Here is a 27,024-nt window from a genome sequence, read left to right as displayed (position 1 = left end):
TCACTCTCTCTGGTCACTTTCCCTGATTCTCCCACGGTCGGGCCCGAAGCTCCTCGCACGAACCTCCACAGGCCGCGTTGTGCCTCCAGAACGCTACCACCTTGGAGCAGGTAAGGCCTGCCGTCCTCTCCCCCCGCACCCCTCCAGCCCCACGGGCGTCACCGCGAGTGCCACTGCCGAGGCCCCTACACGCGCTCGCAAAAGCAGCAGGGACTACGGCTCCCAGGATGCCGAGCGCGCGGGGCGCCTGCGCAGTGCGTCCGGAGGCGGCGGCCTGTTCTCCGCTGTGGAGGAGTGGGGCAGAGGAGGGAGGCAGCGGGTGAGAGTTCAGAGTTCAGCAGCAGCAGCCCGAGCCCATGATTCCCATATGCCCTGTAGTTTCTTTCACCTATGGTGAGTATACTGTGCCCCACCGTGGCCTCTGCCCGGCCCCTTCCCCGTCCGGGGCAGCGGGAGGCGAGGGGGTTGGGGCTGGCTCCGGGGAGGAGGCGGCGGCCGCCACCCGGGCGTGCGAGTGAGTGAGCGAGTGCGAGGCGGGAGGGGGGAGGCGGCGCGGCCGCGGCCCCGGCGAGGGCGGCTTCTCACGACGCCTGTCTCTCTCTGTCTCTCTCTCTCTCTCTCTCACCCCTTTCCCTCCCTCGGCGCCTCTGCTCCTCCGCGTCTCTCCTCCCGCCATGGGACCCGACTCTCCGTGCCCGCTGCAGTGCCCAGCCGGCTGGGGGAAGATGCCAAAATGGCGACCGGCAACTACTTTGGATTCACCCACAGCGGGGCGGCGGCGGCGGCGGCTGCGGCCCAGTATAGGTAACGGCTCCTCACTCTCTCCCTTCTCTCTCTCTGCCCGCCCCTCCGCCCGATTCCGCCGACACGTCGCCCCCGCGTCAGGCCCTACCCGACGGCCCAGACCCGGGCCCGCGGCAGGCTCGGCACGTTCCGGCCCCGCGGCCTCTGCCGCCCCGCCCGCGGTGAGGAGTGGCCCCCCTGGGGGCGGGGAGGGGATGGGGAGACGGCCGAGGTTTAGGGACGTGGAGGGCCGCGGGGGCCTTCGGCGGCCCCGGAGCTGAAATGGCCTCCCGTGGCCTCCGAGTCGAGCTGCCACCGCCTCACGGCAGACGGAGAGGAGAGAACGGAGGCCGAGGCCCTTTCTCTCCCCCCATTCCCCGCCTCCGCCCTTGCAGCCTCCGCTCCTTACCTTCCTCTCACTTCGGGTTAGAGAGGGTGGGCGAAGGAACTGCCGGAGGGGTGCGGAGTCGCACTGTCCACCAGCCCCTTCCGCGATGCCTGTCATCACCAGTCTTCGCTGTGCTCCAGTCCCCTGAGCCCACATAACGTGTCGTTTTCTCGGGTGTCTTCTCCACCATCCTGTGGCTCCTGGCCCTCTACCGCCAAGTCTTGCAAACAAACTGCTGGTGTCACTGCATTCATTGAGTTCTTCCAAGTAGAGATGTAAACATATTAACCACCTGTGAATTGTGTAGTTAGACTGGAAAAGATGTGCGAAGTTCCTAGTGCTTGTAATTGAGTGCATAACCTTGTTTTAGCTATTGAGTTTAGACCCCAGGTGGGGCAGAAATTCCCCTTAGTGATGTTTTCCCTTTGGGGAAAAGAAAGTCCGAGTGAGATTGTACTGAGTCATTGTAATGCACCGTATATGAAATCTCTACTTTAAAGGAAGCTCTCATTTCTGAAGTGTCTAGTTCATTGTACATCTTATCAAAGGCAAAGAAAAAAATCGTGGATTTTAGTTGCTCTTGATGTTTGCATCAGATAGTCTTTTTAGTTCGCTTCAGGCCATGCGCATACTGGACTCCTAAGTATGTAACTTTTAGATGGTTATTATAGTAGTATCTATATGTATTCTGCACATTAGCCCTTGCTTAAACCCAGATCGTTTTCTTAACGCATTTTCTTCAGGAGGCTGGGTAGGTAATGGAAATGGCATTGCTGGGAGCCAAAAGACGGTTTTATTCTCTATTGCTATTGATTTTATGATGTTGGGGACATCACTTTTTATTTGGGCTTTCTTTTTTCCTCATCTGTAAAATGAGATATTGGGTTAAATCTTTTAGCACTAAAACTTGTAATTCTGGGAAACAAAGTTGCTGTAATTCATTAGCGCCGTTGGAATGCTAAGATGTCATTGATTGTAAGAGGTACCATTGTTTTGTGTACCAATAAAAGAAAAAGAATTGCTGCCAATTAAAATATGACACAATACTTAAGACCCCACTTATTTTTACCATACATAAAATGTAAAAATGGGTGTTTTATTGATGAAAGTTGGATTTCACTGTTTGTCTCGTTCCCAACCCCCTGTGGCATTTTACAGGTCTTTAAACTTGAGCTTATATTTCAGAAAAAGCACTGAGAACAAATTATTACAGCAAATCTTAGTGTTTTTCAAACATTGAAAAATCCTTTGTTTTCAAGTTGTGATAAACAAAAGTTTTGATTTACTTTGATAAAACCATTTAGGGCTAATAATTTTCATGGAGAGAGAAAAAAAACAAGCCATTTTCTTTATCTGGGAAACAAGAGATAATCAGCTTCCTTACTGTAATTCTGCTACCAAGTACTGTGTGTTCTACAAAAGGCTGTGTTTAATCATAGTTTTTGCATGTTTTTACTCAGGTGTTTTTTCTTTCTGAGTATGTGTTTGGTGATCAATTTGTTGGATTTTTATCTGTTTACTGAAAAAGTGACAGGTTTGGTCTTTGTGGCAGTTTTGAAATACTTTTTCTGAATGATAGGCTTGTGAATAGAAATAAGGGGAGAAAATAACCAATTAAAAGATAATTATTTATTTGGTTAATATTTGCATGGATGTATTTTATCCCAGTATGGGAACTATTACAGAATTTCTATGGCATTAAATTTTAAAAAGTTTCAGTTAAGTGTATCATTTCAAATTATTAAGTTGATACGAGATGTGTGTCTCTAATGAGAAAAGTCTAGAGTTTCTGACGTTTATGCATATAACACCAAAACTAATTGTTAAGAAGCTCTGTCCTTATATTAAGTATAGTAAGTGCAGATTATTTGCATTTAATGGCAGGAAGTCAGGCTCAGTAACGCTAAAGCTTTGGCTCAAGGAAGATGAACAAATAGCATTTATCATAAAAGCATATGCAAAAAATGCAGTCATGCTGCTCATTTTTCTTCCTGGAAGTAGTTATAATGTGACTTAAACATGGAGGACCAAGACTTACTTGGCCTTTTTTTTTTTTTTTTTTAATTTGAAGGATCTCAAATTCAGGGAAATCTTAAGCTTAAGTATTTACATAAATGTGCATAAGTTGCTTTGGCTGTCGTTGAGTACAAATTCTGTAACTGCAAGTAAACATCCTAAGGTCGTAAGTTTAATTCCTGTTACTAGTTTGCTTGGTTACAGCTGTGTAAGGTATTTGACTAAATTTATTTTAGATTTATACTTAAATTTGTTAGTATTTGGGATTCATAATGGTATAGTAAAGATTGAGTTTCTATCTAACAAAGCTTTGCTACCAGTAACTTTTATTATATAGAAGTTTTTCGTACATCATCATGCATGTTAAACATTTTTGTGGTAAGCATTTACCTTAACTCACTATGCTAAAATTTCTCTCAGCTGTTGAATATTTTCTTCTTGCTTTGTATTTTTTTTAAGGTAAATAAATAAGGCCTGTTATGCCATTCACCACTCTTGGAAATGTAATCTTTTCATTATCTTATATGCTGTGTGCTTTTTAAGAAATCAAAATGTTGGCAATTTTAAAAATTCATTTCTATGTGTTTGTATGTATATGTTTCTGATAGAGTGTTAATTTGGGGGGTGCATGACATGAAGCAGATCTCCCGCATCTTGAAGATACAGGAATGCCTTCATGGCAGAAAGGAACTTGGTTGGATAGCCAGCCTACATCAGTATATAGTGACTTTTTTGTTTGAGAAGATAAATTTTTAGATGGATAAATCTAATCTTATTTTCTAATAAACCTTGGGAAAAGAACTACTTTAACAGCTATAAAGTACTTTAGGTTAGCAAAGATAATGTGAGAAAAGATAATTCTCAGTGGAAAAAATAAACTTTCTGATAACTTGATGGGATCAAAAATTTTTTTTTTTTCTTTTCTTTTCTTCATTTGACAGTTAAACAGAAGTTCCCTTAGGAGTTCTTCAATGTTTGAAGATTTATGGTGTATACAGAAAATATAGTAATCCCATTATATTCTACAACTAATAGGTTCTAACGGTTGAGGGGGGAGTTTTAAACAGCCAATTTCCCTTTACTCATTCTTTAGAAAAACTTTGGACACATGAATTCTTTGTCATCTCCCTATGTAGTCAAGATGCTTGTTCATTACCCGAGTATCATAAAATTTAGCTTGTGCTTAATTAAACTAGATTTCTTTGTCCTACATGCAACTCTTGATGTGTCATTACTGTGTGAATTATTCTACCTTCAATAAAGCCAGCGATTTAAAATAATCATTTGGCAAAGTTTTTTACCATTTCATATCTAATATTTATTGAGTTTGAAGACTTCAGAATAAAGATTGCATGTGCAGAATAATTACTTTGCCCCCATATTCTTAGGGCCTTAACAAATTTTTTTAAATGATAAATGTTTGAGTGGATTTTGACCATAGTCTGGATACAAGTTCAAGTTAAGCACCTGCTAGTCAAAGCGAGGCATCTCATGTCATGATTCTTGAGATGTCTTTGGGATAATATCTCTTCACGTCACCAAAATAACATGGACTAACAGTTAATTTAGGTGAGTCAATTGGCCAGTGAATTGTCTTTTTTTTCCATTCTCATTTTACCGTTTTTTTTTTTTCAGTGCAGTGTTAAGAATATTGTCTTGAAATAAAGAATAAAAGTAACACTAGTAAGGTGGAAAAGGCCTAATCACTAAGTGTGAAGGGAAAAAACCAGGTAAACAGGTTTTTGAAACCATGGTGATGGAAATTTACTGGCTGTACCAAAAAAAAAATTACTGCAACTGCTAATTATGTCAGCCACTTGCATTGTTGAATCAGAAATTGGAGACCTTAGGATGCATATTGCATGAATGAATTTGAAATAATGAAATTTTTCTCTCCAAAAGGATTCTTACTGTTACATTGATACTTCTACTATATGTTGCCTTGAGAGTATATGTATATGTAGCCTTAAAAGTAGGTGAGCCAAAATATTCCAGAATAGAATGCTTAAGGTATATGCTTGACTATGCTTTTGTAAACTGCCTTATAGTATACTATACTACAGCATACTATATATATTACAACAAGAGAATGAATTTGGAGCTAGGTAGCTAGATTTTTTGACTTCAGTCAGTTGTCCAAGTCACTTAACCTCTGTGATGTTAAATATAAAATTTCCTAGCCTAGTGCCCAGTTTTTGGTAGGCATTCTACCAAATGCTAATTTAGTGTAAAGTAGAGATTTGGATAATAATTCTGTAAGGATTTTAAAAGAACTCCTTAGGTTTGTCATATACTTAATATACAGAGCCTCAAAATCACCAAGTAAAATGTTTTAAAAGGAGGTACTTGACGTTATTGTGGGATTAATTAAGTGCTAAATGGTGTGTGAGTGTGGTCGAAAGAGGAAATTTTAGAGTCATGTATGTCACCAGAAGGAAAGTTGGAGTTTAAAACATGGGAATGTGTAACACAGTGAATCTTGTGGACAATGTCCGTGATTAACTACAAATATTAAAAAGTTCTTTCATGAACTAGAGCAGATGTATGACACTATTTCAAGGAGTTAATAATAGAGAAATATATGGGGGGAAATGTACCTATTGCAAACTATGGATTGTAGCTGACAGTAATATTTTAATACTCTTGCATCAACAGTAACAAATGTATCCCACCAGTACTTTGGGTCAGTAATAATGGGGGGATAAGAAGTATGAGAGGATTAGGGTTTTCTTTTTTCTTTTTTATTTCTATTCTGGAGTAAGTAAAATATTCTGAATTTTATCATGGGGCTGTATGCACAACTATGTGATGATACTGTGAGCCAGTGATTGTATACTTCAGATGGTTTCTATGCTGTGTGAATATATCGCAATAAAATTGCATTAGAAGAAATGAGCTAGGAAAAAAGTAGGTGCTTGAGTATCAATTGGCAGGCCTATTTTCTTTCTCAGTTTGACAGGAGGAAAGGAAAATTTTTGTTGGGAATATTATTATAATCTATAAACAAAATATGAGCGCTAATAAGACTTCAGCAATTTTTCTGGATATGAGAAAGCAAAAATAGGTAGCATTCCTATTTCAGCAGTATTGAAGTAGAGTATTAAATTTCAGATACATCCTGTGTTATATAGTCACAAAACCTACTAAGTAACTAGGAATAAAACTAACAAGATAATGCAAAAACTTTATGGAGAAAATATAATAGGATATAAAGGTCATAAAAGAAGAGAAATAAAAATAGGCTGTGTTCATGGGATGAAAAAATCAATACAGTGAAGTTACTGATTCTCTCCTAATATATATAATTTATATGTATTTATGGTCATTCCAGTAAAAAAAACTCAACAGGACTTTTGGGATTACTTGATAAAGGGATTCTAATGTTTATAGTGAAGAGAGTATTTGTCCGAACATAAGTCATGACTATCTTGTAAAAAATTATAAGGGAGGACTTACATTATCAGATATCAAAACTTTATTAATAGAAAAATGTGGTGTTGGTGCAGGGATAGATAAAAAGGTCACTGGATTAGAGTAGAGATCCCAGAGATGGACCTGTGCTTATGGGAAGGTGAATTAAGAATGTACAGTTGTTCAGATGGAGGTATTTGTCCCCAAAAAGGCAAACAAACCAAATTGTTACTCAAAGAGCTAGGCCATCAGGTTAAACAGAAGTTAGACCTCGGACTTACAAGTATATTAAAATGACTTGGGTACATCTTTAATCTACTGATGAAAGGTGAGAAGTGTATCTGCTGTGCTTGTCCGTAAATTGTCATTGGCACCACTCTATCAGGATATAGGATTAGGGTAATTGTTCTTAGTATGACATTTTGTAGTGTTTCATGATAGTTGTGTACACTGAAGCTCTTAATTCATACTTACAGAAACTGAATGAAATAAAAAGCATTGGGCTTTTTAAATATATATGTATTGTAATCTGTATACTAAAGTACATTTTAGTAAGTAATTCATTTGTTGAATATTTAATGAGCATCTACACAATAGCATAGTTCCTGCTCTCAGGGAGGGCACTTCAGTGGGATGAGGTTTAATGAAGACTAAAATGAAGATTTGGAGGATTCTGACTGTGGAGCACAAGATAGACTTAATGGTCTTTAATTCGGAAAATAGAGGGAAGATAATTTTAGACAGAGGAATTGTGTTAAGCCAAGATATTAATGTGTGAATTGTGTGATATGATTGTAACTGGGTGAGCTTTGAAGTTAGACTACCTGAGTTGACCTCTAATTGCATCTAATACAATGCCGTATCACCTTGGACAGTTCTTATGGTATGTCAGTTTCTTCATCTATAAACTGGAGACATAAATCCCTACCTCATAGGATTGAGGTTTTTTAAAAATTCTTTATTCAAGTATGATATATATACATAAAGAAAATTGCACACATAATAAGAGTGTAGCTTGATGAAATGTCATAAATTGAGCACAACTGTATAACTAGCTCCCACATAAAAAAACCAGAACATTATTAGCATTGAGTTGTTTTGAGGATTCAGTGAGAAAATATATAGTGTCATAAAAAAAACAAAAGAAGATAGGGAGTCAGCAATTCAGGCTTCAAAGAGGCTGGATTAAGGATTTGATATAGTTATCAGATTGTTGGTATAATTTTAATGGGTAGCCATTATTGGAAAACTAGAATTTGGTCATTCGGAGGTACAAAAAAAACTAGCATAAAATTTCCCTTAAAATTGTTAGTAGTTCATTTTAGTGTTCATGTAAATACTTGAAAGTCCTAGAGGTCACATGGGCTTAGAGGACTGGGAAGCACAATAATTGAAGATTAAGCAAAAGAAAAGAAGTTTTTGAATTTATCTTTTATTTCAGGGAAAAGATGTATAAAAATACTTTAATATGGTAGTCAGCATCAGATGAGCAAAGAATGTCCTTGAAAATAGATTTGAAGAAATATGAACACTTCTGATAGGAAAAATAATGAAAGCTCTTTAAACAACAACCATTTAGAAAATAGCAAAGAATTAAGGAATAATGCAATTTATGAAGATGACTTTATAGGTTCTCCTGCTCCCCTTGTCCTGTCCATCCCCAGTTTTTGTTGTTGTTGTTTTGTTTTGTTTTTTTGCTATAAACAAAATAGTCTTAATCATAATGCTCTCCTGCTTAAAATCCTTCATTGGCTATCCTTTCAGAATATCTCAATATCCTAGCTTTATATTCAGGGGGCTTTATGATCTTATTGTACAGGGTCTAATCTCTTATCCACCTTTACAGGATCCAAAAACTTCTGAAAATATTCATAGTAAGTTTGTGTAAAAAAAAAAAATAAATAAACCTAGACAGTAAAAACTGATCTGAAGTGACAGAAGACTATTTTAGTTCTTTTCTCAGTCTCACTTCATGTGAATATTCATACCTTTCCCTGAAGATATGTTAATATACTTGAGAAATGAAGAATTTGTTTTTCTTGAGTATAGAAAGTTACAGAATACATTGGTTTAATTAATTTAGGGTATCCAACAGCATTTATTTAATAGCTGTGAGTTTTTTTGTTGAGCAGTTCTATTTACACGATATTTCATGACTTAGAGGTTTTCCAACAAAGGGGAAATTGCTTATTTTAAAAAAAAGAATAAAATCCATCTTAATTACCGTATGGATCCACTGGATCCTTTTTATAAGTGTAAGATACATTATGGGACCTTATTGATCTTGTATTTTTTATTTCTTGAAACATTTTGCTATTTCATCATCATTTATTTCCAACTCTACTTAAAAAGAAGATTACTGTAACAAGCAAACTGAAGAATGTTGGAATCACCTTGAAGGGTGATGCAATAATGAAATAACTGGAGAATGATGCAGTAATGGCTGTACATCTTTAGCAATACATTTTCTGTAGCAATACATCTTCTTTTAAGAACATGTAAAAGAAGACTAGACACACTAATTTTGTAGGCTGCCTTTAGTTTTCCTTGAACACATTTAGTTTCCTGAATTTGTTGAGAATTCAGAGTTGTTTGTTCTCTGCCCATACTGGTAGAGAGAAGAAGAGTGACACAGGAATACAGTTTCACAGTTGTTAGACGAGTCAAAAGATGAATGTAAAAAAGACCACAGCACTCTAGGCTAATGAAAATGGTGAAATTGATTGTATGAGTAAAATCTTTGAGTATTCAAATGACAATGTCCTAGATGAATTTTCCCAAATTCAAGAATTAATGAATGAAAATACATTTCTAAGGATAAAGAGGAAACATGATATTTTCATCCAGTTAGTCATTCAGTAGGAAAAATGTTGTCATGCTGTACTCTGTGATGAGAACCTTTTGCCAAAAGGATATGCGGCAGAATGCTTTCATCTTTTATGATGTTTGTGCACCAGCATTTACCTTATATGGCTCGTCAGTGGATAAATGCTGAAGGCCAATGTGTATACAAAATGAGAAAGGAAATAGAAATGAAAAGATTAATTATATCGGTCACATCAGAACTAAAATTGAAAATACGCTCACAGAGCAAAGAAGATGGCTATCCTCTCTTCAGCAAAATATGAGTGTCAAACATTGCATAAAAATTCTTTATTATATTTTGATGATGTAAGTGCAGAAAGTAGAAACAGAAAACCTAGATGGAACCCATTAGAAATATACTTGAAGTCTGGAATCTGTGTTTATGAGGCATTTATGAAATGGACATGTTCCAAGTTTGTGCATGAAAAGTTGATGAACCTTTAGTTGTGTTCAGAGAACATGGACCGTTTTGGTTGTATATACCTTTAAAGCCAGGAAAATACAGAATAGAAATTTGGGTTTACTGTATTTAAATTCTTATTAAAATGTCTTAATGGTTCTTCATGATCCCTTATTATGTAAATTATCAAATGACTTTAAAAGTATAAAATGTGAAGGGTCCATTGGGCCCAAATGGTAAATGATTATGACTGTTTTTCCTGGTGTATTGAGGGTTATGATCACAAGAAAACCATCAATAACTTTTATATGACATTTAACATGACTACCACCCCGTAGTCCACCAGTCTGCTAGAAATTGTAGGATTGGTTACTTTGTTTTTCCAGTTTTTAAGAAGAAATGGAGCCTGTACTTGAGTTTCTTCTAAAATTCTACTTTGATTCAGTTGCTGTTTTAATAGCATTGTAAAAGGTAATGGGAGGATGACATTACAGTGTCAAGTATGAGGAATAAAGATAGTTTGTCTTTGGGGGTGATTCTTCGAGGAATTTTAATTTTATACCTTTTGCAACATTATAAAATATTGACCCTAATTTAAAGAAGTTAACTCTTTCAGTAAATTTGTAGATACATAAAATGCCAGAATTTGTCCTAGAAAAGTCCAACAATGTTGAGCATTAAATTGGATTAATGGAAAGGTTAGAATGTATTTCGTGTGTCATGAAAAAAAAGAAAAAAAAATGTTTTATCTATCAGTTACTTTGCCATTTTATCTAAAAAGGAAACATAGAACCTGTTTTCCAGGGGAAGAAAAATGCATCTAAAAATTTGAGTGGAAGAACATGTCTGTGTTTTTCTTGATCAAGATTTTTTTTTCCCGTCATTCTCTTTGCAAGGTCAGAATTAAACAGATAAATAATGTATTATAGTCAGGGATCCCTAAGGAAACAGAACCTATAGGAAATACATATGTATATGTATATTATATTATATAAATACTGTGAAATTTTTTGTAAGAATTGGCTCACATGACTGTGGGGATTGGCAAGTCCAAATTCCATAGGGCAGGCTGCAAACTGGGAACTCCAATGAAGATTTTCAGTGAATCCCCCAAGAGAAGCTGGTTGGCTGACATAGAGATAGAAATTCTCCCTTCTGACTGCTGAAATCCTCAGTTCTCCCTTTAAGGCCTTTAGCTGATTGGATGAGACTTCTCTAATTTTTGAAGGGTTTTGAAGGCAATCCTCAGTTGATAGTAGATGTAATCTGCCATAGATGCAATCAACTTACTGATGATTTGAAACCGTGAAATAGCCTTACAGTAAGAATCAGGCCAGTGGTTGCTTGACCAAACAACTGGACACCGTAATGTGGCCGAGTTGGCACATCGGCTTAACCATCACGGTCCACCCCTTGTCAACTTGGCACTCCTACACATCTCCTTAAACCGTACTTAAATCTCTAAATAAAAATAGTAAGTCTTCTTTTCTCCTACCAATACCCAGTTATCCTTTGTACAGCTGAAAATGCACTATCTTTCCCCAGAAGAGTGTGCAAGTCCTTGGGTAATGTTCACTCTTAAACTTGATATCCTATAACTTAAATACTGTGACATGTAACTATTTTGTCCCCCATTTTTAGAGGTTTTTTTTTTGGGTTCTCTAGTAGATATTACTTCTATAATCAGAAGTCTCCATATTTTATTAAGACATAAATAGTACCATGCTGAACCTAAGGTAGGTAAGAGAATCTTACTGATTACTGATTTTTGTGTAGCTTTCCTTAGCTGAATATTAAGTTTTCATTCATTTTTGCTACTTTGAAAAATTGTCTTAAGTATCATAATTAAGTTGGAATGGGATGGTGCTCTGTTCAGATTTGACACCATGTTTTAAACTAAGAACATGACTGTTTGAGAAAGTAGATGGCATGGTTAAGAGTCCCAACACTCAGCAACACTGTTTGGGTTTAAGCTTTACTCTTCTACTACTGGTATCTTGAGTTTAGATTAAATAGCATGCCCTCTAGGTTTCTATTAATTATAAACCTTACTTTGCCGTAAGTGGTAGTTTTTATTTTTAAACAAGCCAAGCAATTTCATTTCCCTATTGTACAAGGAAACTTTTGCTTAAACGGGGAATAATTGGAAAGCAGAAAAATGAATGATGAATACCATTACAGACTTGGTAAGTTCATGCTCTGTATCATAAAATGGTGCTTCTCAAACTTTCTTGATTTCAGGACCCCTCTAACATTCCTAATTATTGCGGACCCTAAAGAGATTTTGTTTATGTGGGTTATATCTACTTACTTATATATATATAGTATATAGCATAATATATACTGTAGTATAGATACAAATATGTAATATATAAATATACTATATATATTAGAAATTAGAATTGAGAAATTTTTAGTGTTAATTCCTATAATATATAACCATTACATGTTAACTAATATTTATATTTAAAAATAACTGAATTTTGCAAAGCCAAAAAAAGAAATAGAATAACATTGTTTTACATTTTTGCACATCTTAATATCTCAATTAAGACAGGTGGATTCTCGAATCTGCCTCTGCATTCACTCTGCTGTGATACGTAGTTTGGATTGAAATATAGAAAGACAGTTTGGCCTCATAGATGTGTAATTGGAAAGGGGGGAGCCCTTGTAGTCCACCTGAAAGGGTCTTGAGGGGTCTGCTAGGGGTCCTTGGACCGCATTTTGAGAATCACTATTGTACAGAAATTAAAGTAGGATTTCAGTAAAACATTCTCCCTGTGTCATATGCCACTTACAGACCAACCATTTATACACTTAAGTTATTTTAATTTCAGTAGTGACTATAAATTTGGTCTAATGTAAAACCAGGACATATTAATGGAATTTGGAATCACTAAAAATGGGGCCAGGGTTGGGGATAGGCTAGTACTGAAACTAGAAATGTAGAACTTAGAATTGGAATAAGTAGAAAGAAGTATTGAAATTTGGGATCATTAGCTATTCATTCAAATTTGCCAGTTTGAAGATTTTATTCTGATAGCTTTATGCATTTTTTTCCAGAGTAAAACCTGATACAACTAAAAATCAAATCATAAAAGAGCTTATGATGAAAATGGCATCTCCTTTCTTCCTTCTCCCTGGTGTCCAGTGGCCCTAACCTTTAATACATTCTGATTTTATTTTCTTCTGGTGTTAACTGCCATATCACTAAATAATATCCTTCTTTGGCTATTTTTTAATCTATCTACCTAATACATTTATATTTTGATTCCCATCTCTTGCTTCTCATTTCCTCTCCTCTTCCCAAATACAGTGATATTCTTATTTCTGTTTATTCAGACAATGCATTCCATTTCTGGTTCCATCAAAGATAGTATCTTCCTACTCTACTTGAAGAAAAGGGTCTTGGAACTCTTGCCCTTCTGTCACCTTTTCCTCATCCCAGCCCTACCCCCAACTTATGCTGTACTTTTACTTGTGCAACATTTGCTTTATGTACTTTGGTTGTAGTTTGTTTTCAGTAATTTAGATTGATTCTAAAACTTTAAATCAGGAAGCTGTTTCGTTATTATGACTGTAAATAGTGTTTACTGTGGAGCCAACTACTGTTCCATGGTTATAATTCCTCATGTTTTCCATTTTACAACTTTGTGCCATTTAAAGGAGAATCTTCTTAGGCCCAAGATCAAATGGATTTTTTTCTGTTTTTTAACTCTAGTAATTGCTCAACTGTAACATCTTTTACTGGGATCATGCCTTTCTTGAGCAGTTTTATTTCCTGAAGTCTTTTATTACCTTTTTTTAATTTTGAATCTTGTCGGTGCCTTGATCATTTATCTTCAGGTTTTTCCAGGCTCTTTGTCATACTGTCTGTTGTATCCAACCTTCGTTTTCCTGGACATCTTTCTCCCAGAGGCTTCTGTCCTTCTTCTGATTCCAATCTAGTCTCAGTGCTCTCTGGGCCTATTACATAGCTGCTGACCTGGGCTTTTGCTTCTCTCTGCTAAGATTGGAGCCACTGCAGAATCCCATGCATTCTTCCCTGATTTACTTTGTTGTTTTGCTTGAGTACATCTTTGTTTGGCTTCCTAAGAAAAGGAATATAGGAGGACACTCCTTGAGTGTTTGAATCTCTAAAAAAATTTTTCATAGTTTCTTTGGGTAAAGGATTCTATATTAGTAATCATTTTCCTTTGAATTTTGATTCTATATTGGTATTCATTTTCCTTTGAATTTTGAAGACATTGCCCTATTGTCTTTTAGCCACTGGTGTTACATTAAGAAGTGTAGTTTTCATTTAGTTGTAGGTGACCTGTTGTTGTTGTAGGTGACCTGTTTTGCCCCCCCCCCCCCTTTCTGGAGACTTGCAGGATCTTTTTTATCCTGAGATGTTGTGAAATGCTATTTCTCTCTAGATATGGTTCTTTCATTCTGTTCTGTGGTTTGTAATTTGAAAATATGTGCCTCCCTTCAGCTCTGGTAAGTTTCATTTCTTAATTTCTTCTGTCTGCTTTTTTTTTCTCTCTAGAATTCTTTCCAGTTGGATATTGGACTCAACTTGATCATCTAACTCAGAGTTAGTTCTCAAAATTCTCATCCATTGTCTTAAGAAATACATTTCCCACAGGGTCGTTTTTGTTTCCTTTGTTTATAGTAGGCTTTCTTCAAATGTCTGGTGATTCTTGGTTGTCTCTTCATTTTTAAGAAAAGCTTGTAAGTCTACCTGGAAGCTCTGGCCGCTAGCTTCGCTTTTTGACAAGAGGTAGGAAGCAGACCATTAACCTCCAGGGGATATGTAAATTTTTACTCTTTAGTATTTCAATTCCATAGATAATTTTTTTCTTCCATATTACGCCTGACTCCAGTATTGCTTGCCTTTCTTACCCATATTTTTCTTTTATATTTACTTGTTTCATGATTCATTATTAGTTTGTCCTAGTTTAAAACTAAGGCTGATGAGATTTGATTTATTCACAAAGGATACCTAAATAGAAGCTTCTGCTCTACTTGATGCTTTGTAAATCAAATTCTTCTCATAGTTAACAAATGTGTTTTTATGGCATGAAAGACATGGGTTTATATTTATGTTCTGTTTTATTGAAGAAACAATTTAAAGACAGTTAAGTCTTAATACCGAGAGATAATTAAATACCTTTTATCCTGATGTTACAAACTAGGCAAAAACCTTGATTCGAGCTATTTTAATAAGACTAATTTTATTTAAACCAATTTGAACTTGATTTGACATGAAAATTAAAAAAAACGAATTTACTTCTGTAGACTTAGCCACTGGATGTTTATCTGAATTGATATATTTCCGTCTGGTTATCTATATCCTAGAAAAAACAGTTTTCTTAAATATATATGTAAATATATATATATATAAATATATAAATATATATATATATAAATATATAAATATATATATATATTTGGTAGCTTAAAACAACAGAAATTTATTCTCTCATTGTTCTGGTGGCTAGAAGTCTGCCTTCAAAGTGTCAGCAAGGCCACATTCCCTTTGAAAGCTTTAGGAAAGAAAACTTCCTTGCCTCTTCTAGTTTCTGGTGGTTGCTGGCACTACTTGCTGTTCCTTGGCTTGCGGCTGCCTCACTGCGATCCCTTCCTGTGTCGTCACATGGTGCTCTCCATGTGTGTCTCTCTGTATTCTTTTTTTTATTTATTTTTATTTTGAACTTTTAACATATATACACAACAGTGATAACTTTCAAAGTACAATTTCACAAGTAGTTAGAAAATTTCAAAGAATGTCATGGGTCACAGTTCACAACTTCAGCCATTTCCATTATTGTAAAATATACGTACAGAAAGGTGTCATCTCTCGATGTACAGCTCGACAAGCAGTCATATAGGTAATTTCAAAAATTATGGGTTGTAGTGCCACAGTTTCAGTTCTTTCCTTATTATGCAATACAAGGTATATACAAGAAAGGTGAAGACCTTCAAGGCACAATTCAGTGAGGAGCTATGGAGCAAATCCCAAAGGATGCTGTTCTGGTTCACTAATGCTGCCAGAATGCAAAACACCAGAAATGGGTTGGCTTTTATAAAAGGGGCTTTATTTGGTTTCACAGTTACAGTCTTAAGGCCATAACGTGTCCAAGGTAATGCATCAGCAATTGGGTACCTTCACTGGAGAATGGCCAGTGGTGTCGGGAAAACCTCTGTTAGCTGGGAAGGCACGTGGCTGGCGTCTGCTCCAAAGTTCTGGTTTCAAAATGGCTTTCTCCCAGGACATTCCTCTCTAGGCTGCAGCTCCTCTTCACAGTGTCATTCTCAGTTACTCTTGGGGCATTTGTCCTCTCTTAGCTTCTCTGGGGCAAGAGGCTGCTTTCAACGGCCGTCTTCAAACTGTCTATCATCTGCAGCTCCTCTCAGCTCCTGTGCATTCTTCAAAGTGTCCCTCTTGGCTGTAGCAAGCTTGCTCCTTCTGTCTGAGCTTATTTAGTGCTCTAGTAAACTAGTCAAGTCCCACACTGAATGGGTAGGACCACACCTCCATGGAAATTATCCAATCAGATTTATCACCCACAGTTGGGGAGCATCTCCATGGAGACACTCAATCAAAAAATTACAATCTAATCAACACTAATACATCTGTCTCCACAAGATTGCATAAAAGAATATGGCTTTTTCTGGGGAGACATAATACATTCAAACTGGCACAGATGCTATAAGCTACGGTTCCACCATGTCATTTATCCAGCCATTCCAACAACCTAGCATCCAAAAAGTGTATGTGTGTGTGTATATATATACATATATATATATATACACACTTACATAAATAAAATTTTATAAAGTTTCAGTATTCAGTAGACCTTTGTTAAATCTTATGTTGTTTGTTGCTACCCCTTCCTCTCAATTAATCGTTTACTACATCTTCAGGGTATCTAGGCACTGAGCATCCTAATTTGTTCATATTGGAAGGGGGTGTCGACAATATGGGGAAGGGGACCACACCTGATAGTTGATCTTAAAGAGGCTATTGCCTCTGGGTTTTAGTACTTGTCTACTATAGGAACACTTAAGTTTCTGAAAGATAAAACATAATGAGTGCATCTTTTATAGAATCTCAGGTAGGGACCAAGGTATTTGGGGGCTACTTTTGGTAAGGGCATGGTATGCTGTGGCCATTTGGGATGTCTAGCTGGAGCTTGCATAAGAGAAATCTCCAGGATAGCCTCTGTGACCGCAGCTTGTTATCTTTCTTTTTTCCTCCTTTTGGTCAAGTAGACATTTTCAGTCCTTTGCTGCTAGGGCCAGCCTCATTCCTGGGAGTCGGTCCCACGTCACCAGGGAGATTCATTCCCCTGGGAGTCATGTCCCTTGTGGGGGGTGAGGTTAATGGATTTATTTGCCGAGTTGGGCTTAGAGAGAGAAAGGCCACATCTGAGCAACAAAAGAGGTTCCCTGGAGGTGCCTCTTAGGCATAATTATAGGAGGGTTCAGCCTCCCATTTACAATCCTAAATTTCACAAGAGCAAGCCTCAAGTCTAGGGGTTTGATTTATTAAGTAGTAGGTTCCTAAATTCACTTAATATGTATTCTATGCCAAGATAAACAGTCAGTTTCTTAATTTTCCTTAGTTGTACAAACATCATCACTCTCAACTTTAAACAATTATCATAACATAATACATCCCAGAGCTCTTATCAGCTGCTAATTATTCATGCTTAGTATTAGTGTAGAGTTGGTTAAGATATTCCTATTCAATGTAGTAAATATGTAATGGGTAGTTTTTCCATACCACTCTGCTGTTAACCCTCTGCACCAGTGTCATACCTTTATAAGTATATGATACTAACACTTACTTAGGTTTGTGGTGCTACTCTGTGGATTACATGCTTTTTAACAACCATTTGCAAACATGTTTGCCTTCAATTCATCACTAATACTTATAATCCCATTAACCAGCCATAGTCACACCTGACCATTCCCATACCATTAAGATCACCCTCATTATCATTCTGTACATATTAGATATCGTTCCCAGTTCATTAGCTTCTGACTGTCTCTGGGCCTCCTATAGTCTACGTTATAAGGTACTTATTTTACATGTTTCACAGAGTTCACATTAGTGATAACATACAATATCTCTCCTTTTGTGTCTGGCTTATTTCACTCCGCATTATGTCTTCAGGGTTCATCCATGTTGTCATGTGTTTCATGACCTTATTCCTTCTTACTGCTGTGTGGTATTCCATCATCTGTATATACCACATTTTGTTTATCCACTCATCTGTTGAAGGACATTTGGATTGTTTCCATCTCTTGGCAATTGTGAACAGTGCCACAGTGAACATCGCTGTGCAAATATCTATTCATGTCACTGCTTTCAGATCTTCTGGGTATATACCAAGAAGTGAAATTGCTGGATGATAGGGTAGCTTGATATCTAGTTTTCTGGGGATCGCCACACTGTCTTCCAGTCCCACCAGCAATGAATAAGAGTTCCAATTTCTCCACATCCCTTCTAGCATTTGTAGTTTCCTGTTTGTTTAATGGCAGCCATTCTTATTGGTGTGAGATGATAGCTCATTGTGGTCTTGATTTCTATCTCCCTAGCAGCTAGTGAAGATGAAGATTTTTTCATGTGTTTTTTTAGCCATTTGTATCTCTCTTTCAGAGAAATGTCTTTTCATATCTTTAGACCATTTTATATTTGGGCTGTTTGTTCTACTGTCATTGAGTTGTAGGATTTCTTTATATATTCAAGATATCAGTCTCTTGTCAGATACATGTTTTCCAAGTATTTTCTCCCATTCAGTTGGCTGCCTCTTTACCTTTTTGACAAATTCCTTTGAGGTACAGAAGCTTTTAAGTTTGAGGAGTTCCCATTTATCTATTTTTCCTTTCGTGGCTAGTGCTTTAGGTGTAAGGTCTAAGAAGTAACCTCCTATTAATAGGTCTTGAAGATGATTCCCTACATTATCTTCTAGGAGTTTATGGTACTCTTATGTTAAAGTCTTTGATCCACTTTGAATTAATTTTTGTGTGGGATGTGAGGTAGGGGTCCTCTTTCATCTTTTGGATATTGATATCCATTTGGCGTAGGCCCATTGGTTGAAGAGACTGTTCTGTCCCAGTTTACTGGATTTGGGGGCCTTATCAAAAATCAGTTGACTGTAGATCTGGGGGTCTGTTTCCGAATTCTCAATTTGATTCCATTGATCAATATATTTGTCTTTGTTCCAGTCCCATGCTGTTTTGACTACTGTGGCTTTACAGTAAGCTTCAAAGTCAGGAAGTGTAAGTCCTCTCACTTAGTTTTTCTTTTTTAGCAGTTTGAGGCATCTTTCCCTTCCAATTAAATTTGATAACTAGCTTTTCCAAGTCTGTAAAGTAGGTTGTAGGGATTTTGATTGGAATTGCATTGAATCTGTAGATCAGGTTGGGTAGGATTGACGTCTTAACGATGTTCACCCTTCCTATCCATGAATACGGAATATTTTTCCATCTCTTTTAAGTCCCCTTTTATTTGTTTTAGTAGAGTTATGTGATTTTCTTTGTAGATGTCTTTTATATCCTTGGTTAAGTTTATTCCTAGGTACTTGATTTGTTTAGTTGCTATTGAGAATGGAATCTTTTTCTTGATTGCCTCTTCACTTAGGTTATTTCTCCTATATAGGAACAGTACTGACTTGTGTGCATTAATCTTGTATCCCGCCACTTTGCTAAATGTATTTATTAGCTCAGGTAGCTGTGTCATTGATTACTCAGGGTTTTCCAAATCTTATATAAGATCATATCATCTGCAAGTAGTGACAGTTTTACTTCTTCCTTTCCAATTTGGATGCCTTTTATTTCTTTGTCTTGCCAAATTGTTCTGGCTAGAACTGCTAGCACACTGTTGAATAATAGTGGTGTCAGTGGGCATCCTTGTCTCATTCCTGATCTTTATAGAGGGCAGGCTTTCAGTCTCTCGCCATTGAGTGCTGTGCTGGCTGTGGGTTTTTCATATATGCCTGTTCCAGTTCACTAATGCTGCCGTTTTGCAAAATACCAGAAATGGATTGGCTTTTATGAAAGGAGGTTATTTGGTTATAAAGTTACAGTCTTAAGGCCATTAAAGTGTCCAAGCTAACGCGTCAACAACAGGGTACCTTCACAGAAGAATGGCCAGTGACACCTGGAACACCTCTGTTGTCTGGGAAGGCACGTGGCTGGCGTTTGCTGATCCCTGGTTGTGTTCCATCTCCTCTCAGTTCTCTTGCAATTTCTTCTTTTGACCCACTGATTGTTTAGGAGTGTGTTGTTTAACCTCCAGATATTTGTGAATGTTTTACATCTTTGATGGTTGTAGACTTTTAGTTGTATTCCATTGTGGTCAGAGAATGTGCTTTGAATAATTTTAATCTTTTTAAATTTTTTGAGGCTTGTTTTATGCCCCAGCATATGATCTATCCTGGAGAAAGTTCCATGAGCACTAGAGAAGAATGTATATCATGGTAATCCCAAATTTGCCTGTTAAGTCTAATTCATTTATCACATTGTTTAGCTTCTCAGTTTCCTTATTGGTCCTCTCTCTGGTTGATCTGTCTATAGGAGAGAGGATTGTATTGAAGTGTCCCACAGTTATTGTGGAAATATCTATTGCTTCCTCCAGTTTTGCCAGTGTTTGTCCCATGTATTTAGGGGCACCTTGATTGGGTGCCTAAACATTTATGATTGTTATTTCTTCTTGTTGAATTGTCCCTTTTCTTACTATATCATGTCCTTCTTTTTCTCTTATGACATCCTTGCATTTAAAGTCTATTTTATCTGAAATTAGTATTGCTACCTCTGCTTTCTTTTGACGGTAACTTACATGGAATTTTTTTTTCCATCCTTTCTCTTTCAATTTCTTTGTGTCACTGCTAAGATGAGTCTCTTGTGAACAGCATAATGATGGTTTTTAATATTTTTTAATCCATTCTATCAGTCTTTATCTTTTAATTAGGGAGTTTAATCCATTCACATTCAGTGTTATTATTGTTATAAAGGAAGTTCTTGAATCAGCCATCTTATCCTTTGGTTTTTATTTGTCAGGTGTGTTTTCTCCCCTTTTTATTTCCTTTAAGGTACCCTTACTAAAGTGCTTCAGTTCTGTGCCCTTCTCCAGACTCTTTTCTCCTTCCTTTATTCCTCAACTGGTAGAGCTCCCTTTAGTATTTCTTGTAGGGCAGGTCTCTTGTTAACAAATTCTCTCAGCATTTGTTTGTCACTGAAGATTTTAAGCTCTCCCTCAAATTTGAAGGAGAGCTTTGCTGGATAAAGAATTCTTGGCTGGCAATTTTTCTATTTCAGAATTTTAAATATGTCATGCCACTGCCTTCTCACCTCCATGGTGCCCGCTGAGTAGTCAGTACTCAGTCTTATGTTGTTTCCCTTGTATGTGGTGTATCACTTTTCTCTTGCTTTCGGAACTTTCTCCTTCTCTTCGGCATTTGACAGTCTGGTCAGAATATGTCTCAGAGTGGGTTAACTTGGATGTATTCTATTCGGAGTTTGTTGGGCATCTCTGATTTGCATATTTATGTCATTTGGAAGGGTTGGGAAGTTTTCCCCACAATTTCTTCAAATACTTTTCCTAGCCCTTTACTCTTCTCCCCTTCTGTAACACCAGTGATTCTTATATTTGTGCACTTCATGTTGTCTACCATTTCCCTGCGATCCATTTCAAATGTTTTTATTTTTTTCACCATTCAATCTTTTGTGCTTTCACTTTCCAACACCCTATCCTCAAGTTTGCTAATTCCTTCTACTTCTTCAAATCTCGTGTTATGTGTCTTAAGAATCTTTTTAATTTGATGAACAGTGTCTTTTATTTTCATAAGATCTGCTATTTTTTTTTATTTACTCTTGCACATTCATCTTTATGCTCTTCTAGGGTCTTTGTCATGTCCTTTATATCCTGAGCCATGATTTTGATGTTTTTGTGTACTTCTTTGAGTAATTGCTCCAAGTTCTGTGTCTCCTCTGGCTTTTTATTTTGGATGTTTGGGTTATCCATTTATTCTGGTTTCTTCATATGCTTTGTAATTTTCTGTTGCTTTTGGCCTCTTGGCATTTGCTTATCTTGATAGGGTTCTTTTAGGATATGAAGGATTATTTGAGCATTTGTCTATAATTTGGCAGACTTAACAGCTTGGTGGAGTGCACTTTCCCTGACCTACCAGCAGATGGTGCTCCCGAGCCACCTCTTATCTTCAGGCCACTTCTCCCCAAATTTGTCTTTACACTGAGTGGGTGTCCAAACTATGTGGAGTTCCAATCAGTGCATCAATTTTCCATGTGCACTGGGGACCACCAGCCCTGTAGGTGGAGGGCATGCTCTGTGCAATTTGGCAGGGAGTCTCCTCCAAGATGCAGTGGTCCTGGTCATTCCCAGGGCTGCAGGTAGAGTACTCTGGGCCTGCAGAGCTGCGTGTCTCACCTTCCAGCTCAGATGCCCCACAGTCCGTCTCTTCTGGGTACCCATGAGTCCCTGGTATTAGAGTGCTCCTGGCATTTCCGTGGGGCATCCCTGTCTCGAGGCTATACACACCGCAGGCTTCCGTGGAGGAAGAGTGGATGCTGTCACAAGCCCGCCGAATCACGAATTCCCTAAAGGAAGCTTTTGACTGCAGATCTGTGAAGGGTTGTTGCCCAGCCAGCTGCAAAGATGGCTGCATAGGGTGTGGAAGGCTACCCCCTTCCTACGATCATCTTCCTGCTCCAATGGCCAGTCCCTTGCATAGGGTCTCTTGGCCACAGGTCTATGAAGGGTTATCACCCACGCGAGGTACTGAGGAGGTTGCCCAGGGCATGGAAGGCTACTCCCCTCCATGCTGTATCTCAGCTCCAGCCACCGATTCCCTGGCGGCGTTCCGGGCCGAATACGCACCCGTTTTTAAACACAGCCTCTCTGTTTCCCCAAGTACACACTCACTCTGGGTGTAGAAGTCCCTGCTCACCTAGTGGAACCCTGGAACTGCTGTTCTGGAGCACTTTCTGTCCTTTATCTAGTGTTTTTCATGGAGAGAATTTTGCTATGTCTCTCCTAATCCACCATCTTCTTTTAACTATGTTTTAAATTGAAAGAGAATTTCCCAGATGCGAGTCTAGGATAACAAACCGAAGAATCTTTATTCTGAACAATGTACAGCTGCCCTAGGCCTTGGCCCACTGGTAATTGGAGATGGATCATCATTCTTACTGGTCCATTTGGTAAAGGGGATTGTTCCAGTCCAGAAGATGGGTAGGTACCTGACTGTAGAGAGCAGTGTAAGGCTAGGCAGCCCTTGGTATGTGTATACTGGTAATTGCTAAACATGCTGTAACATTTTTTATATGGTTCCTGGGAAGGGTGACTATATAATTTATTGTTCTAATTTAGACACTTAGGAGAGGGAGATAGCCTGTATTTTATTTTTCTGTATTCATTTTACTGAGATATATTCACATACCACTAAGTCATACAAAACAAATCGTACATTCGATTGTTAACAGTACCATTACATAGTTGTACATTCATCACCAAAATCAATCCCTGACACCTTCCTTACCACACACACAAAAATAACAAGAATAATAATTAAAGTGAAAAAGAGCAGTTAAAGTAAAAAAGAACACTGGGTGCCTTTGTCTGTCTGTTTGTTTGTTTCCTTCCCCCAGTTTTCTACTCATCCATCCGTAATCTAGACAAAGGGGAGTGTGGTCCTTATGGCTTTCCCAATCGCATTGTCACCCCTCATAAGCTACATTTTTATACAACCGTCTTCAGGATTCATGGGTTCTGGGTTGTAGTTTGATAGTGTCAGGTATCTACCACCAGCTACCCCAATTCATTAGAACCTAAAAAGGGTTGTCTAAATTGTGCATAAGAGTGCCCACCAGAGTGACCTCTCGGCTCCTTTTGGAATCTCCCTGCCACTGAAGCTTATTTTTTTTTTTTAATCTTCATTTTATTGACATATATTCACATACCACGCAGTCATACAAAACAAATCATACATTTGATTGTTCACAGTACCATTATATAGTTGTACATTCATCATCTAAATCAATCCCTGATACCTTCATTAGCACACACACAAAAATAGCAAGAATAATAATTAAAGTGAAAAAGAGCAATTAAAGTAAAAAAGAACACTGGGTGCCTTTGTCTGTCTGTTTGTTTGTTTGTTTCCTTCCCCTATTTTTCTACTCATCCATCCATAAACTAGACAAAGGGGAGTGTGGTTCTTATGGCTTCCCCAATCCCATTGTCACCCCTCATAAGCTACATTTTTATACAGTCGTCTTCAGGATTCATGGGTTCTGGGTTGTAGTTTGATAGTTTCAGGTATCTACCACCAGCTACCCCAATTAATTAGAACCTAAAAAGGATTGTCTAAATTGTGCATAAGGGTGCCCACCAGAGTGACCTCTCGGCTCCTTTTGGAATCTCTCTGCCACTGAAGCTTATTTCATTTCCTTTCACATCCACCTTTGGTCAAGAAGATGTTCTCCATCCCACGATGCCGGGTCTACATTCCTCCCTGGGAGTCATATTCCACATTGCCAGGGAGATTCACTCCCCTGGGTGTCTGATCCCACGTAGAGGGGAGGGCAGTGATTTCGCCTGCCAAGTTGGCTTAGCTAGAGAGAGAGGGCCACATCTGAGCAACAAAGAGGCATTTGGGAGGAGGCTCTTAGGCACAATTATAGGGAGGCCTAGCCTTTCCTTTGCAACAACAGTCTCCCCAAGGGCAAGTCCTGTGGTAGAGGGCTCAACCCATCAAGCCACCAGTCCCTTATGTCTGTGAGCACATTTGAAACCATGGAGGTGGGGCAGGCCAATACCCCTGCATGCTCCACCAGCTTCTCAAGGGGGCTCTGCATATTTTTTTCCTTCTTTTTTAACTTTTTTTCTAAAATCAACTGTATAAAATATGAAAAAATAAATAAAATTTAAAAAACATACAATAAAAGAACATTTCAAAGAGACCATAACAAGGGAGTAAGAAAAAGACAACTAACCTAAGATAACTACTTTACTTCCAACATGTTCCTACTCTACCCCAAGAAAATAGCCTAATATAGTAACATTTCTGTGAACTTGTTCCTACTATACCCATCAGAAATTAACAGACCATAGTCATTCCTGGGCATTCCCAGAACGTTAAATTTACCCGTGATAGCTTATCTGTTCTTATTGGGTTATCGTTCCCCCTTCCTTAAATGCTCTCTGTCGCTAGTTTCCCTACATTCTACATTATAAACCATTTGTTTTACATTTTTCAAAGTTCACATTAGTGGTAGCATATAATATTTCTCTTTTTGTGCCTGGCTTATTTCGCTCAGCATTATGTCTTCAAGGTTCATCCATGTTGTCATATGTTTCACAACATCATTCCTTCTTACTGTTGTGTAGTATTCCATCATGTGTGTATACCACATTTTATTTATCCACTCATCTGTTGAAGGACATTTGGGTTGTTTCCATCTCTTGGCAATTGTGAATAATGCTGCTATGAACATTGGTGTGCAGGTATCTGTTTGTGTCCCTGCTTTCCGATCTTCCAGGTATATACCGAGAATTGCAGTCGCTGGATCGAAGGCTAACTCTATATCTAGTTTTCTAAGGAACTGCTAGACTGACTTCCAGAGTGGCTGAACCATTATACAGTCCCACCAACAGTGAATGAGTTCCAATTTCTCCACATCTCCTCCAGCATTTGTAGTTTCCTGTTTGTTTAATGGCAGCCATTCTAACCGGTGTTAGATGGTATCTCATTGTGGTCTTAATTTGCATCTCTCTAATAGCTAGTGAAGCTGAACGTTTTTTCATGTGTTTCTTGGCCATTTGTATTTCCTCTTCAGAGAACTGTCTTTTCATATCTTTTGCCCATTTTATAATTGGGCTGTCTGTACTATCATCACTGAGTTGTAAGATTTCTTTATATATGCAAGATACCAGTCTTTTGTTAGATACATGGTTTCCAAAATTTTTTTCCCATTGAGTTGGCTGCCTCTTTACCTTTTTTGACAAATTCCTTTGAGGTTCAGAAACTTCTAAGCTTGAGGAGCTTTACCTTTTTGACAAATTCCTTTGAGGTTCAGAAACTTCTAAGCTTGAGGAGTTCCCATTTATCTATTTTTTTTTGTTGCTTGTGCTTTGGGTGTAAAGTCTAGGAAGTGGCCGCCTAATACAAGGTCTTGAATTTGTTTCCCTACGTTATCTTCTAGGAGTTTTACGGTACTTTCTTTTATATTGAGATCTTTGATCCATTTTGAGTTAATTTTTGTGTAGGGGGTGAGGTAGGGGTCCTCTTTCATTCTTTTGGATATGGATATCCAACTCTCCCAGCCCCATTTGTTGAAAAGACCATTATGACCCAGTTCAGTGACTTTGGGGGCCTTATCAAAGATCAGTCGGCCATAAATCTGGGGGTCTATCTCTGAATTCTCAATTCGATTCCATTGATCAACATGTCTGTTTTGTGCCAGTACCATGCTGTTTTGACAACTGTGGCTTTATAATAAGTTTCAAAGTCAGGGAGTGTAAGTCTTCCCACTTGGTTTTTCTTTTTTAGAGTGTCTTTAGCAATTTGAGGCATCTTCCCTTTCCAAATAAATTTGATTACTAGCTTTTCCAAGTCTGCAAAGTAGGTTGTTGGAATTTTGATTGGGATTACATTGAATCTGTAGATGTGTTTGGGTAGAATTGACATCTTAATGACATTTAGCCTTCCTATCCATGAACATGGAATATTTTTCCATCTTTTAAGGTCCCGTTCTATTTCTTTTAATAGAGTAATGTAGTTTTCTTTGTATAGGTCTTTTACATCTTTGGTTAAGTTTATTCCTAGGTACTTGATTTTTTTAGTTGCTATTGAAAATGGTACCTTTTTCTTGAGTGTCTCTTCAGTTTGTTCATTTCTAGCATATAGAAACATTACTGACTTATGTGCGTTAATCTTGTATCCCGCTACTTTGCTAAATTTGTTTTAGTAGCTCTAGTAGCTGTATCGTCGATTTCTTGGGGTGTTCCAGATATAAGATCATATCATCTGCAAACAATGACAGGTTTACTTCTTCCTTTGCAGTTGGGATGCCTTTTATTTCTTTGTCTTGCCAGATTGCCCTGGCTAGCACTTCCAGCACAATGTTGAATAACAGTGGTGATAGC

The 27,024-nt window shown here is 37.9% G+C and overlaps 1 protein-coding gene across 2 annotated transcripts in view; it reads left to right on the top strand.

The window, feature by feature from the left end:
• Positions 1 to 270: 270 nt before the first annotated feature.
• The window catches only part of ZFR (zinc finger RNA binding protein), a 107,506-nt gene continuing 80,752 nt past the window's right edge, over positions 271 to 27,024 (top strand). For both annotated transcript variants that reach the window (XR_005210901.1, XM_037798809.1), the window contains exons 1-2: positions 271 to 393; positions 705 to 804. Coding sequence is in view for 1 of the 2 variants with exons in the window: in XM_037798809.1 (XP_037654737.1) it covers positions 357 to 393; positions 705 to 804 (137 nt within the window). In the remaining variant the exon portion in view is untranslated. The remainder of the gene's footprint in view (positions 394 to 704; positions 805 to 27,024) is intronic.

Source organism: Choloepus didactylus, chromosome 11 (genome assembly GCF_015220235.1).
Source record: "Choloepus didactylus isolate mChoDid1 chromosome 11, mChoDid1.pri, whole genome shotgun sequence".
NCBI lineage: Eukaryota > Metazoa > Chordata > Mammalia > Pilosa > Megalonychidae > Choloepus > Choloepus didactylus.
The sequence above is the reverse complement of the archived record's forward strand: the minus strand, read 5'-3'. Positions and strand labels throughout refer to the sequence as shown.